General features: G+C 40.5%; 1 protein-coding gene across 2 annotated transcripts; it reads left to right on the top strand.

Annotated features, from left to right (window-relative positions):
* The first annotated feature begins 1,115 nt into the window (after nt 1-1,115).
* Nucleotides 1,116-5,292, top strand: LOC112250265 (non-POU domain-containing octamer-binding protein-like). Of its 2 annotated transcripts, none has more exons than XM_024420261.2 (10): nt 1,116-1,252; nt 1,928-2,054; nt 2,146-2,339; nt 2,645-2,946; nt 3,053-3,148; nt 3,309-3,505; nt 3,746-3,933; nt 4,196-4,226; nt 4,593-4,693; nt 4,905-5,292. In XM_024420261.2, the coding sequence occupies exons 2-10, from the start codon at nt 1,928-1,930 to the stop codon at nt 5,010-5,012; spliced, it is 1,344 nt and encodes a 447-aa protein (XP_024276029.1). In that variant the 5' UTR covers nt 1,116-1,252; the 3' UTR covers nt 5,013-5,292. The 2 variants fall into 2 exon arrangements, with proteins under 2 accessions (XP_024276029.1, XP_024276030.1); XM_024420262.2 differs by having other exon boundaries at nt 1,118-1,252; nt 4,908-5,292.
* The last annotated feature ends 7,673 nt before the right edge of the window (nt 5,293-12,965 follow it).

Genomic DNA, 12,965 nt, shown 5'->3' with positions numbered 1-12,965 from the left:
GATGTTGTATCCATACCTTATGTCATGCCTTATTGGAATGGATTTATTGATAATATCTATTGGGAAAAAGTTTGGATGTTGCCACACACATACCTACTTGTTAACAAAATTAAGGAAGTTTCCTTTAAAGTTATTAATAAATATTATCCTGCCAACCACTATATGAAGACGTTTAATTAAGGACCACCCAGAAACAGTGTTGCATCTTTTTTGGCATTGTATTCATGTAAGAAAACTGTGGCAAGACATCAGTAGATTTATAATTGAACACATTTATGAAGATTTTACACTATTGTGGAGAGATGTACTGCTTGGATTCTTTAGACATAAGCTGAAGCAATTTTATGTAATTCATTTCATTATTCTTTTTGCCAAATTTCATATACACAAATGTAAATTTACAAACAGAAAACCACATTTTCTTACCCTACAAAAATAAATTGAAGTTTATTTTAAGACAGTTAAATGCTCTACTAACAAAATAGCTGTTTGAATTGTAAGTATATGTATGTCCCTTAAGGTCCTTGTGTAATGTGATGTCATATTGTACCCCCTAGCTCGATTGTCTATTGTTTGTAATCTATGTATGCTTGTGTTCTCTCATGTGCTTTATGTATTGATTTGTTGTTAATTAAAATTTAAAAAAAGATTGAAACCATTTCCCTGTTTGACTGCTAGTTTTATGGGCATTATGACTCATACTGTGGTACTATGAAGCAAAGCAGGGAGTAAAATAAGTATAAGCAGGAAGTGTATCCATCAAAATGTGTTGTGATTTGTTGATTCAACGCAACTGACGTTGCAAAAAGTACATTAAATTGCATGATCCACATCAGTTAACATTATCCGAAGGAATATTCTACATTACATGGAAATTATTGCATCATAATACCAGGCAGCCATTGCGAGTGTACCCAAGAGTTTACCAGTCAAATAGCCAGGGTCAGAGGTTCCAAACCCGTTCAATTAATCTAATTTCAATAGTCATTCTTTCAGATCTCTGACAAAAATCAAGGAATGGTCCAAATAGAATATGTACCAATTAGATTGATAGATTTACTATTCTCTATATAATTGACGGGAATTCTTCCAATCACTGCATGTCTACACTACATCCGCCTTCTCCCAGTCAGCCAATCTGCTTCCTCAAGTGGAATCAGTAGGTTGTTTGTGAAATCCATTATATGTTCTTTGTAAAGAGCGATTTTCCCTTCTACGTGTGTTGGAATCCCCAAACATTTATTTTGTGAAGGTATGAAAACGTATTAGTTGAATATGCAACATGTTTGCTTTCATCTGAGAAGTTGCTTATATTAGCTAACTTGCAATATGTTACATACATTTGCTAGGAACAAAACGGTTATGCTAGTTAGCTATGTTAGCTTAGTGGTAAGGAGGTTAGCTTAGGTAAGTAGCGAAATTACTTGCCAGCTTCACATAAGTAGCTAACAGTTAACTAACATGTTTTATTTCGTTAGCTAACTAACAGATTGTTGAGCAATCGATATTGGTTTGCTAGCTGCCACTGCCCGTCTTGAACTAGTTAGCTAGCTATGCTAGCTAGCAAACAAAGACGGTGGCTTTCACATTTTGATTACGTTACTCTACAGTAACTAACGTTGGCTAGCTAGTTGATTTAGCTACTGCATATTACATTTAGTTACCTAGCCAATGGTAACTCTCAACGCCACTCGTTACCATATACGATTTGCTTGTTAAACGTTAGCCAAAATGTGTTTTCGACTGAAATGATCTGTTATAGCTAACGTTATAACGAAACACGTTGCTAGCCAGCTTAACGTTAGCTTTAGCCTTCCTCTAGCTTTGACATCTCGTGTATCCTCATGCATTTTTTTTTTTTTGCCGGATGGTGGTAACTATAAAAAATCAATGTAGTAACTCTGTTAATGACTGTCCTTTTAATTAGATGCAAGGAAACCAGGGCCCCCGTGGAGAACAGCAGTATCATGGCCCATCTAGACACCAGTTTGAAAACCAGAAAAATCCTGGAGTCAACAGCAATGGACAGCATACAGATGAGCAGGAGAGCCCAAGTAAGATAGGTTTCATTGACTCCTGAGCCCTTTATTGGAAGGAAATGAAATCATCCAGTATTAGATGATTCTAATATTTTCTTCTCTTTAGATGCAGGGATAACCATAGATCTACAAAACTTCAGGAAACCTGGAGAGAAGACTTACACTCAGCGCAGCCGTCTGTTTGTGGGAAATTTACCAACTGGTGTTACAGAGGCAGAGGTGGAGAAGTTGTTTTCCAAGTATGGCAAGGCAGCTGAGATTTTCATCAACAAGGACCGGGGGTTTGGATTCATTAGACTGGTAAGTAGTTAGTGTAGCGGATGACCGAGTGCATCACTACTGCCTTCCTGAGATGTAGAAGTAATGTCACCCCCAATTCAAAATTGCCTTAGCTTTCTGGGTCAGTTGTATTGACAGTGCCTCTTGAGTTTTTGTTACAGTGGGGAGGGTCGTAGGTTTGCACTCCGGTTTGGGCTTAATTTCCACTCTGTCACAGTAGCATGTTAAAGGGATAGAAGTTATATTCCTCAATCTTAAATGAATGGCAAAGCATTCACGTGTGACTACTTTCTAAATGTTCTTATTTTATACTTTTCTACCAACAGGAGACAAAAACAGTGGCTGAGATTGCTAAAGCCGAGCTTGATGACACTTCATTCAGAGGCAGACAGTTGCGCGTGCGATTTGCAACACATGGTGCTGCTCTAACTGTGAGGAATTTGCCACAGTTCATTTCCAATGAGCTCCTGGAAGAGGCTTTCTCTGTCTTTGGCCAGATTGAAAGGGCCATAGTCATAGTAGATGATAGAGGGAGACCCACAGGAAAAGGGATTGTGGAATACACAGCGAAGCCTGCAGCAAGGAAGGCTCTGGATAGGTGTGCAGATGGGGCCTTTCTATTGACTGCGTAAGTATCAGACTGTAAATAAAATGAAAACGTGATGTTTCAAATGCATTTTGTTTTAATGTTTTCAAAATCGGAGAGGTAATGCTGATTGTTTTACGCTTTTCAGATTCCCCAGGCCAGTGACAGTTGAGCCAATGGAGCAGTTTGATGAGGATGAGGGACTGCCAGAGAGGATTGTAAACAAAAACCAAGTGTTTCACAAGTGAGTAATCACAGTTTTGGGGTTTTGGCATACTTTCTACAAATACATTGGTCAGAACTGTGCATAGAACAATCTTGCACCATGCTGCTGAAAAGAGGTACAATCCATGACAAAGTGTTTCATATTGATCTGGTTTTCTTGTGTAAAATCTCTCTGCCAGGGAGCGGGAGCAGCCACCGAGATTTGCTCAGCCAGGGACATTTGAGTATGAGTATGCCATGCGCTGGAAGGCCCTGATGGAGATGGAGAAGCAACAGTATGAGCAGGTGGACAGGAACATCAAGGAGGCTCATGAGAAGCTGGAGCAAGAGATGGAGGCAGCTAGACATGAGCACCAGGTTATCTTGATGAGACAAGGTATGTATGGTCTGGGTCCACTCTACAGACACCTTATCAGTCCAAGGTTAAGGACACTAATAAACACAAAACAGGGTGTCTTATGGAGAAATGTATGTATTTCTTGAAGTGTCCTACCCCAGATGTAGCCCAGATGTCAATCTCATACACCACTTAAATCCAATCCTGTTGGTAATTGATTCATATGGTGTAGGTCTTTTGACTAGGTTACTAACAAATGGGGTGTTCATCTCATTACAGACCTGCTGAGGCGTCAAGAGGAGCTGAGGAGAATGGAGGAGCTCCATAACCAGGAGATGCAGAAGAGGAAGCAGATGGAGCTGCGTCAGGAAGAGGAACGTCGAAGGAGGGAGGAGGAGATGAGGATGCACAGTGAGGAGATGATGAGGCGGCAGCAGGAGGGCTTCAAGGGGAACTTCCCTGGAAATGTGAGCCATTGCTATTTGAGACTGGTTTAAAAAAACAAATATATATATATATATATATATATATAATCATTATTCCTCTATACTCAAATGAAAGTTGCCTAAATGTTTCTAAGCACCTTTGCAATTGTGTTTGTGGTAAAGCAATTGGAAAAAGGACCATTATTCACTAAAACAATATTTTGGTTGCTTATTCTAAGCTGTCTATTGTTTAATCTATCTGATTAAAGAATGCATTTTTTTAATGCGTTATCATTTTTCTTAGCGGGAGCAGGAGATGCGGATGCACATGCAGGGTAAGGTTTACATTAGCTTTCAGATCTTCACTGAGCTGTCAAGGGTGATGGTCACCATGTTATCTAGTATATACAGTGGGGTCCGGAATTATTGGATCCCTTGATACATCTTAGATCCCTCCCAATGTGTTCTTTTGAACCCCATCTTTTTTAGAATTTAAAAAAATGACTTCTTGCAACCTCTCTTGCTGAGCAATTGCATTAGGATAAAATATATTTTGTATTTTATTTTTAGCATACAATATAGCTCAGTATTTTTATTTATTTTTTGTAATTTTTTTCCTAGTCTTAATCAAGGGATCCAATCATTCCTGACCCCATTGTATTGGTTTGCTGATGTGCTGTCTGTTTTTTGGTTTGGTGTAGGTCAAGGAATTAACAGAAACTCGATGGGTGCTGGTGAAGGAAACCCCAGCGTGCCCATCCCTGGAGCTGCCAACATACCTGCTGAGAACCCCCCTTTAATGGTAATGTTAGACATTTTAGAATAACAAACAATATATTTACATACCAAGATCAACACATTTATTGTGCCAACAGAGATAGGGTAACCAAATATGTATTTGATAATTTCACCTCTTTGTTAATCTTGTAAATCTCATGTAAATATATAGCTGCAAGAGACTCTTTCATTTGTCATTATCACTCATCTTGCGTGTCTTTTCTGTTTTCTCCCAGCAGGGGGCAGGAAACAACAACATGCCCGTAGGAGGCCAGCCTGTGTTCCCAAGAGTCCCTGGCCAAGGCCCTGCGGACTTTGGTGCCAACAAGCGTCGCAGATTCTAAAATGGTCAATTACATTTTTTAAACTTTTGAAACTGTACTATATTTAAAAATTCATACATGGTATGTTATGTACTGTGAAAATTGCATGGGAAATATTCAGAATGTTTTTGTTTTAATATAGCATCACGAGTTGGCATTTTCGTATTTCAGATGATTCTGTATAGACTTTTTTATTTTATTCCTCAAAGCAATGTTTTATATAGCAATAGTAAATGTGTCACTCATTCTCTCTCAATAAGCCTTTCTGGACAGTTTTAAATAAAATTGTAATTCCTTGGTACTTTTTCATGTGTTTTGTTTGAGTTAACTGTGTTAGAATGTAATCCTTTCCTTCAAAAGGCTGGTTCAGCGAAGGAGTCAGGAGTATTTTGGTCTGTAATAAAGCCCTTTTGTGGGGGAAAACTCATTCGTATTTGTTGTATGGCACAATGTATTGCTTAAACAACTAATATAAGGATGGGAGTAGAAATTAACAGGGGCATTGTTTAATGCGTTTCACAGGAAGAACATTCCAAGCATTTCAACGTGGGTGGGTGGGGTGGGGGGGGTTTACAGGTGCACTAAAGGGACAAAACTAGAATATCAATTCACAACAGTATTGGCTGGGCCTGGCTCCTCCGTGGGTGGGCCTATGCCCTCCCAGGCCTACCCATAGCTGTGCCCCTGCCCAATCATGTAAAATCCTGATTTCCTTCTATGAACTGTAACTCAGTAAGATATTTGCAATTGTTGCATGTTGCATTCATATTTATGTTCAGTATACTTCAAAACACTGCTACGCTTCTCAGTGAAAATGAGATGGAATAAAAATAGTATGAAGATATATTTGTCTTATAAAATAACATTGTTCCTCTTGTCTAATATACTGTACAAACTGGTGTACAGCAAAATAGGGCTTTTAACTCTATGGCCATTTAAACATTGAACTCGAGTGTTTGTCCAACAAACATCAACTTTTTTTTTTGCCAGTCTACCACAGGAGGTTGGTGGCACCTTAATTGGGGAGGATGGGCTCGTGATAATGGCTGGAGCAGAATTAGTGGAACGGTATCAAATACATGGTTTCCATGAGTTTGATGCCGTTCCAGCCATTATTATGAGCCGTTCTCCACTCATCAGTCTCCACTGCAGTCTACAACTTACCACATTGACAACCTGCTCTTACCATTTATTTGCAGATCAAAACAATAGCGTAAATGTTTTGATATTTTTCAGGTCTGTTTAGATTTCTCTTTAATAGTTGGCCATTAAGCGAAACAATGCGAGCTTTGAGGTATTCTGTATTTCCAGAGGCAGCAAGAATGTGACGTGACTGGACATCAGGCCTGGACCCAGAGCATGCTGTTTTTAGTGCAGACCTTCATTTAGCCAGGAGACAGTCCCATAGATCTCAGGAGTAGCTGGTTAGCTTGACCTTCATTTTGCCATGAGACAGTCCATAGATCTCAGGAGTAGCTGGTTAGCTTGATGTGTGGTTTTATACAAATTTGTATGTTTCAACTCCAAAGTTACCATCCAGGATCTCAGAAACATCTTTGAAGTAGGGATGTATCCTGATTCAAGCTTGGACCACACTGGTGTATCTTTAGAGAAAATTGAGTAAATGATACACCAATATTTACTAGATTTGAGATAACTTAGTGTTACCATCGAAACAATACATTTAAAGTAAGTCACTTCAAGGACAACAAGACTAGCTCACCAAGTGTCACTTCAAAAGCACCAGGGGATAATACTAGGATCTCTAAGATGCTGCTGAATTAAAATGTCAGCTTGCAGGAAAATATCTGAAAGAGATTGTATCAACAGATGAAAGGGGGATATAAACTCAAATAATCACATTTAACCCAAAACCTATAGCCTACATTTTAATTAGCGTATTTGACGGTGGAATGAAACAACACCTTATTCTGTCCATTTCAAGTGCAGGAAATAGGTTTTGACCACTACCAATCAAATACATTTTGATGTAGTAGATAAAATGTCCAACGTACCTAAAGGGAAAGAGGTAGAACATGCAACTGACGTGAAGTTTAGCCTTACGAAAGTATTCATACCCCTTGACTTAATCCACATTTTGGTGTTACAGCCTGAATTCAAAATGGATTCAATAGATTTTTTCTCACCCATATCAAATCAGATTTTATTTGTCACATGCGCCGAATACAACAGGTGTAGACCTTACAGTGAAATGCTTACAAGCCTTTAACCAACAATGCAGTTTTAAGAAAAATAAGTGTTAAGTAAAAAATAGAAAATAAAAGTAACAAATAATTTAACAGCAGCTGAAAATAACAATAGCAAGGCTATGTACCAGTTAGTCGAGGTAATTGAGGTAATATGTATATTACCATTAAATGTTTGGGGTCACTTAGAAATGTCTTTGTTTTGGAGCTAAAAGCAATTTTTTGTCCATTAAAATAATATCAAAATTGATCAGAAATACAGTGTAGACATTGTTAATGTTGTAAATGACTATTTTAGCCTGAAACTTTTTTTAAATGGAATATCTACATAGGCATACAGAGGCTCATTATCAGCAACATCACTCCTGTGTTTCAATGGCACGTTGTGTTAGCTAATCCAAGTTTATAATTTTAAAAGGCTAATTGATCGTTAGAAAACCCTTTTGCAATTATGTTAGCACAGCTGAAAACTCTTGTGCTGATTAAAGAAGCAATAAAACTGGCCTTCTTTAGACTAGTTGAGTATCTGGAGCATCAGCATTTGTGGGTTCAATTACAAGTTCAAAATGGCCAGAAACAAAGATCTTTCTATTGAAACTCGTCAGTCTATTCTTGTTCTGAGAAATGAAGGCTATTCCATGCGAGAAATTGCAAAGAAACTGAAGAACTTGTACAACGCTGTGTACTACTCCCTTCATAGAACAGCGCAAACTGGTTCAAACCAGAATAAAAAGAGTGGGAGACCCCGGTGCACAACTGAGCAAGAGGACAAGTACATTAGTGTCTAGTTTGAGAAACAGACGCCTCACAAGTCTTCAACTGGCAGTTACATTAAATAGTACCCGCAAAACACCAGTTTCAACGTCAACAGTGGAGAGGCGACTCCGGAATGCTGGCATTCTAGGCAGAGTTGCAAAGAAAACACCATATCTCAGACTGGTCAATAAAAAGAAAAGATTAGGATGGGCAAAATAACACAGACACTGGACAGAGGAGCTCTGCCTAGAAGGCCAGCATCCCGGAGTCGCCTCTTCACAAAAAAATGAGCTTTTCTTTCAAATACAAGGACATTTCGTGGTGACCCCAAACTTTTGAACAGTAGTGGACATGTAGGTAGAGTTAAAGTAACTATGCATATATATAGATATTAAACAGAGAGTAGCAGCAGTGTAAAAAAGGGGTCTGGGTAGCCCTTTGATCAGCTGTTCAGGAGTCTTATGGCTTGGGGATAGAAGCTGTTAAGAAGCCTTTTGGACCTAGACATGGCGCTCCGGCACCGCTTGAAGTGCGGTAGCGGAGAGAACAGTCTATGACTAGGGTGGCTGTAGTCGGACAATTTTTAGGGGCTTTCTCTGACACCGCCTGGTATAGAGGTCCTGGATGGCAGGAAGCTTGGCTCCAGTGATGTCCTGGGCCATACGCATTACCCTCTGTAGTGCCTTGTGGTCGGAGGCCGAGCAGTTGCCATACCAGGCAGTGATGGAACCAGTCAAGATGCTCTCGATGGTGCAGCTGCAGAACCTTTTGAGGATCTGAGGAACCATGCCAAATCTTTTCAGTCTCCTGAGGGGAATAGGCTTTTTTTTGCCCTCTTCATGACTGTCTTAGTGTGTTTGAACCATGTTAGTTTGTTAGTGATGTGGACACCAAAGAACTTGAAGCTCTCAACCTGCTCTCCTACAGCCCTGTCAATGAGAATGGAGGCATGCTTGGTCTTCCTTTTCCTGTAGTCCACAATCATCTCCTTTGTCTTGATCAGGTTGTTGTCCTGGCACCACATGGCCAGGTTACTGACCTCCTCCCTATAGACTGTCTCATCGTTGTCGGTGATCGGCAAACTTGATGATGGTGTTGGAGTCATGCTTGGCCATGCAGTGAACAGGGAGTACAATAGGAGGATCTGCGAGGCGGATGTGTTGTTACCTACCCTTACCACCTTCGGGTGGCCCGTCAGGAAGTACATGATCCAGTTGCAGAGGGAGGGGTTTAGTCCCAGGGTCCTTAGCTTAGTGATGAGCTTTGAGGTCACTATGGTGTTGAACACTGAGCTGTGGTCAATGAATAGCATTCTCACATAGGTGTTCATTTTGTCCAGGTAGAAAAGGGCAGTATTGAGTGCAATAGGGATTGCATCATCTGTGGCTCTGTTGGGGCAGTAGGCAAATTGGAGTGGGTCTAGGGTTTCTGGGATAATGGTGTTGATGTGAGCCATGACTAGCCTTTCAAAGCACTTCATGGCTACATCAGTCGTCATTTAGGCAGGTTACCTTAGTGTTCTTGGGAACAGGGACTATGGTGGTCTGCTTGAAACATGTTGGTATTACAGACTCAGTCAGGGACAGGTTGAAAATGTCAGTGAAGACACTTGCCAGTTGGTCAGCGCATGCTCGGAGTCTGTCTAGCTCTGCGGCTTTCTGAATATTGACCTGTTTAAAGGTCTTACTCACATCGGCTACGGAGAGCGTGATCATACAGTCGTCTGGAACAGCTGATGCTCTCATGCACGTTTCAGTGTTAGTTGCCTCGAAGCGAGCATAGAAGTAATATGCTGTAGCTTGTCTGGTAGGCTTGTGTCACTGGGCAGCTCACAGCTGTGCTTCCCTTTGTAGTTTGTAATAGTTTGCAAACCCTGCCACATCAGACCAGGTCGGAGCAGGTGTAATACAATTCAATCTTAGTCCTGTATTGACGCTTTGCCTGTTTGATGGTTCGTCGGAGGGCATAGCGGGATTTCTTATAAGCTTCCGGGTTAGAGTCCTGCTCCTTATAAATGTCAGCTCTACCCTTTAGCTCAGTGTGGATGTTGCCTGTAATCCATGGCTTCACAGTGACCGTACGTACATACGTCATTGCACTTATTGATGAAGCCAGTAACTGATGTGGTGTACTCCTCAATGCCATTGGAAGAATCCCGCAACATATTCCAGTCTGTGCTAGCAAAACAGTCCTCTAGCTTAGCATCTGTTTCTACTGGTGCTTTCTGCTTTCGTTTTTCGCTTGTAAGCAAGAATCAGGAGGACAGAATAATGGTCAGATTTGCCAAATAGAAGGCGAGGGAGAGCTTTGTATGCATCTCTGTGTGTGGAGTAAAGGTGGTTTAGTTTTTTTCCCCTCTGGTTGCACATTTAACATGCTGGTATAAATGAGGTTAAACGGATTTAAGTTTCCCTGTATGAAAGTCCCCGGCCACTAGGAGCGCCTCCTCTGGATGAGCGTTTTACTGTTTGTTTATGGCCTTATAGCTCATTGAGTGTGGTCTTAGTGCCAGCATTGGTTTGTGGTGGTAAATAGACAGCTACTTAAAATATAGATGAAAACTCTCTTGGTAAAGAGTACAGTTTATCATGAGATACTCTACCTAAGGCGAGCTAAACCTCGAGACTTCCTTAGATATCGTGCACCAGCTGTTGTTTACATATATGCAAAGACCCCGCCCCGTGTCTTACCCGAGGCTGCTTTTTCTATCCTGGCGATAGAGTGTATAACCCGCCAGCTGTATGTTCTTAATGTCGTCGTTCAGCCACGACTCGGTGAAACATAAGATATTACAGTTTTTAATGTCCCATTGGTAGGATATACATGCTTTGAGTTCGTCCCATTTGGTTTCCAGCGATTGAACTTTAGCTAGCAGGACGGACGGCAAAGGCAGATTAGTCACTTGTCGCCTGATCGTCACAAGGCACCCTGATCCATTTCAGCAAAATCTCAATTTCCTTCTCCAGTGAAGGACGGGAATTTGGACCTGGTCAGGTGTCAGTTGAATATCGCTCCCGTCCGACTCATTGAAGAAAAACTATTTGTCTAATCTGAGGAGAGTAATCGCAGTTCTGATGTCCAGAAGCTCTTTTTGGTCATAGGAGACGGTAGCAGCAACATTATGTACCAAACAAGTTACGAACAATGCAAAAAAAAATAAAAAAATAGTATGGTTGGTTAAGAGCCGATAAGAGACGATCCCATGGCACTAATCGTAAGTGTAGGGGTGTTAACCCGAGTGTCCTGGCTAAATTCCAAATCTGACCCTCATACCATTATGGCCACCTAATCATCCCCAGTTTCCAATTGGCTCATTCATCCCCATCCTCTCCCCTGTAACTATTCCCCAGGTCGTTGCTGTAAATGAGAATGCGTTCTCAGTCAACTTACCTGGTAAAATAAGGGTTAAATAAATAATTAAAACATTTAAATAATAAAACGTTTTACAAGACATAAACCTCAGTAACAATGAAACATTTTATTTTGGAGGTATTTTGTATGCAAGTGTCAAGCCTCGAAATCAGACACAAACAAATACAGGTGACTCATAATTAGGCATGCCTTTTCATTATTTTGTTTGAATTTGCACAAGCTAAAAAACAATGCAGTGTGTTATGGGATACCACTTAGCTCTGTGGTACCTCTGTGTACTTTACAAATCAAGAATACATATTTAATATCCCCCCAAAACAATTGATTTGAAGACAGACTGAGCGTCTTTCCTCTGATTGCTGTAATAACTGGAATCCGTTCAGGGAGAGACTGAGGAAATGACCAGTAGCCTTGTAGCCTCTTCCACCCGTGCACCCCCTCCAATACCAAGGACGACTACCGGAAAGGAGTGAACTTCTATCTTCGAGACAAAGTGGTGGTAGGCATTATCCTGTGAAACGTGTTCAACAGAATGCCCCTTCGCAAGGAAAGTGAGAACCGTCACAAATGTCGGAGGATAAATATTTTCTCTGTTCTAACACTTAGTGTCACCAAAGTGAAGATCAAAACAGAGTTAAATATAGACTGATTTGCTTTGCATTCTTGTCTTTGCAGATCATAAAAGATGGAGAGGAACATGCCGATCAGAATGAAGTGGCTAAGCTCTTCAACATTCACGACGACTGAGTCTTCTCTCCTCTGGGGAGGCTGAGCCTATGCTGGGAGATGTACGCTGTCACTACTCATGAAGGCTTTGAACTTTCACAGTCATCGCCAGGTTTTGGCAGACCCTAATATGATGATGCATTTGAAGAGAAAAGGGAGACTCTCTGACACATCTACTCTGTACATCTACATTTCATGTCGATGGAATATTTTCATATTTTGGTTATTTATATCACATGCATCTGTTTTTTTCTTTTCTATTCAAGATAGTGAATAGTAATATTCACCCTGTCTAATCAATCTATAGTTTAAATGTTGCATTTTGTGATCAAGGTGAAATTGTTCATCCCGGGAATACAGGTGACGTGTACAAAGTACTAACAATATACTGGTACGTGGAGGTTATTTTTCAGTGTGATCAGAGCAGTTCATTATGTTAAAGGCTGCAATAAAAATATTTTTAATTATCCCGCCATTTGCATTATTATGTCCAAAGATATGACCTCTCAGTTAGGGGAACTGGTTCTGATATGGAATGTTAGCACTATAGTCTAGCACTTTGATACATGTTTTCTTGGAAATGTACTTTATTAAGACATCACGGTTTCGCATCGTTGAAATGTTGGTAATTAAATTACACAAGCTCAAATTTGGAATCTATTATGCAAGGGTTACCCATGTTGAAACAAAGTTTAGTAAATCAAAAGAGCCATTCCCAAATTTCAACCATCACTACTAACCTGCCTGCACTGCTCCTACAGACTGTTCCTGGCTTGGTAAAAGTGCCATGGCTCTCCTTGGAGTGGCTGGGAACAGGCAGTCCTGCTCAGAGAGTACCTGACCTGTGCGGGTTATAGCATACAGAACCACTCACTGGAAAAGTAGGTCTGCAGTATGCTCTGCAGAATACGTT

This window comes from Oncorhynchus tshawytscha, linkage group LG30 (genome assembly GCF_018296145.1).
Source record: "Oncorhynchus tshawytscha isolate Ot180627B linkage group LG30, Otsh_v2.0, whole genome shotgun sequence".
Classification (NCBI taxonomy): Eukaryota; Metazoa; Chordata; class Actinopteri; order Salmoniformes; family Salmonidae; genus Oncorhynchus; species Oncorhynchus tshawytscha.
This window is presented reverse-complemented; position numbering and strand designations above follow the sequence as displayed.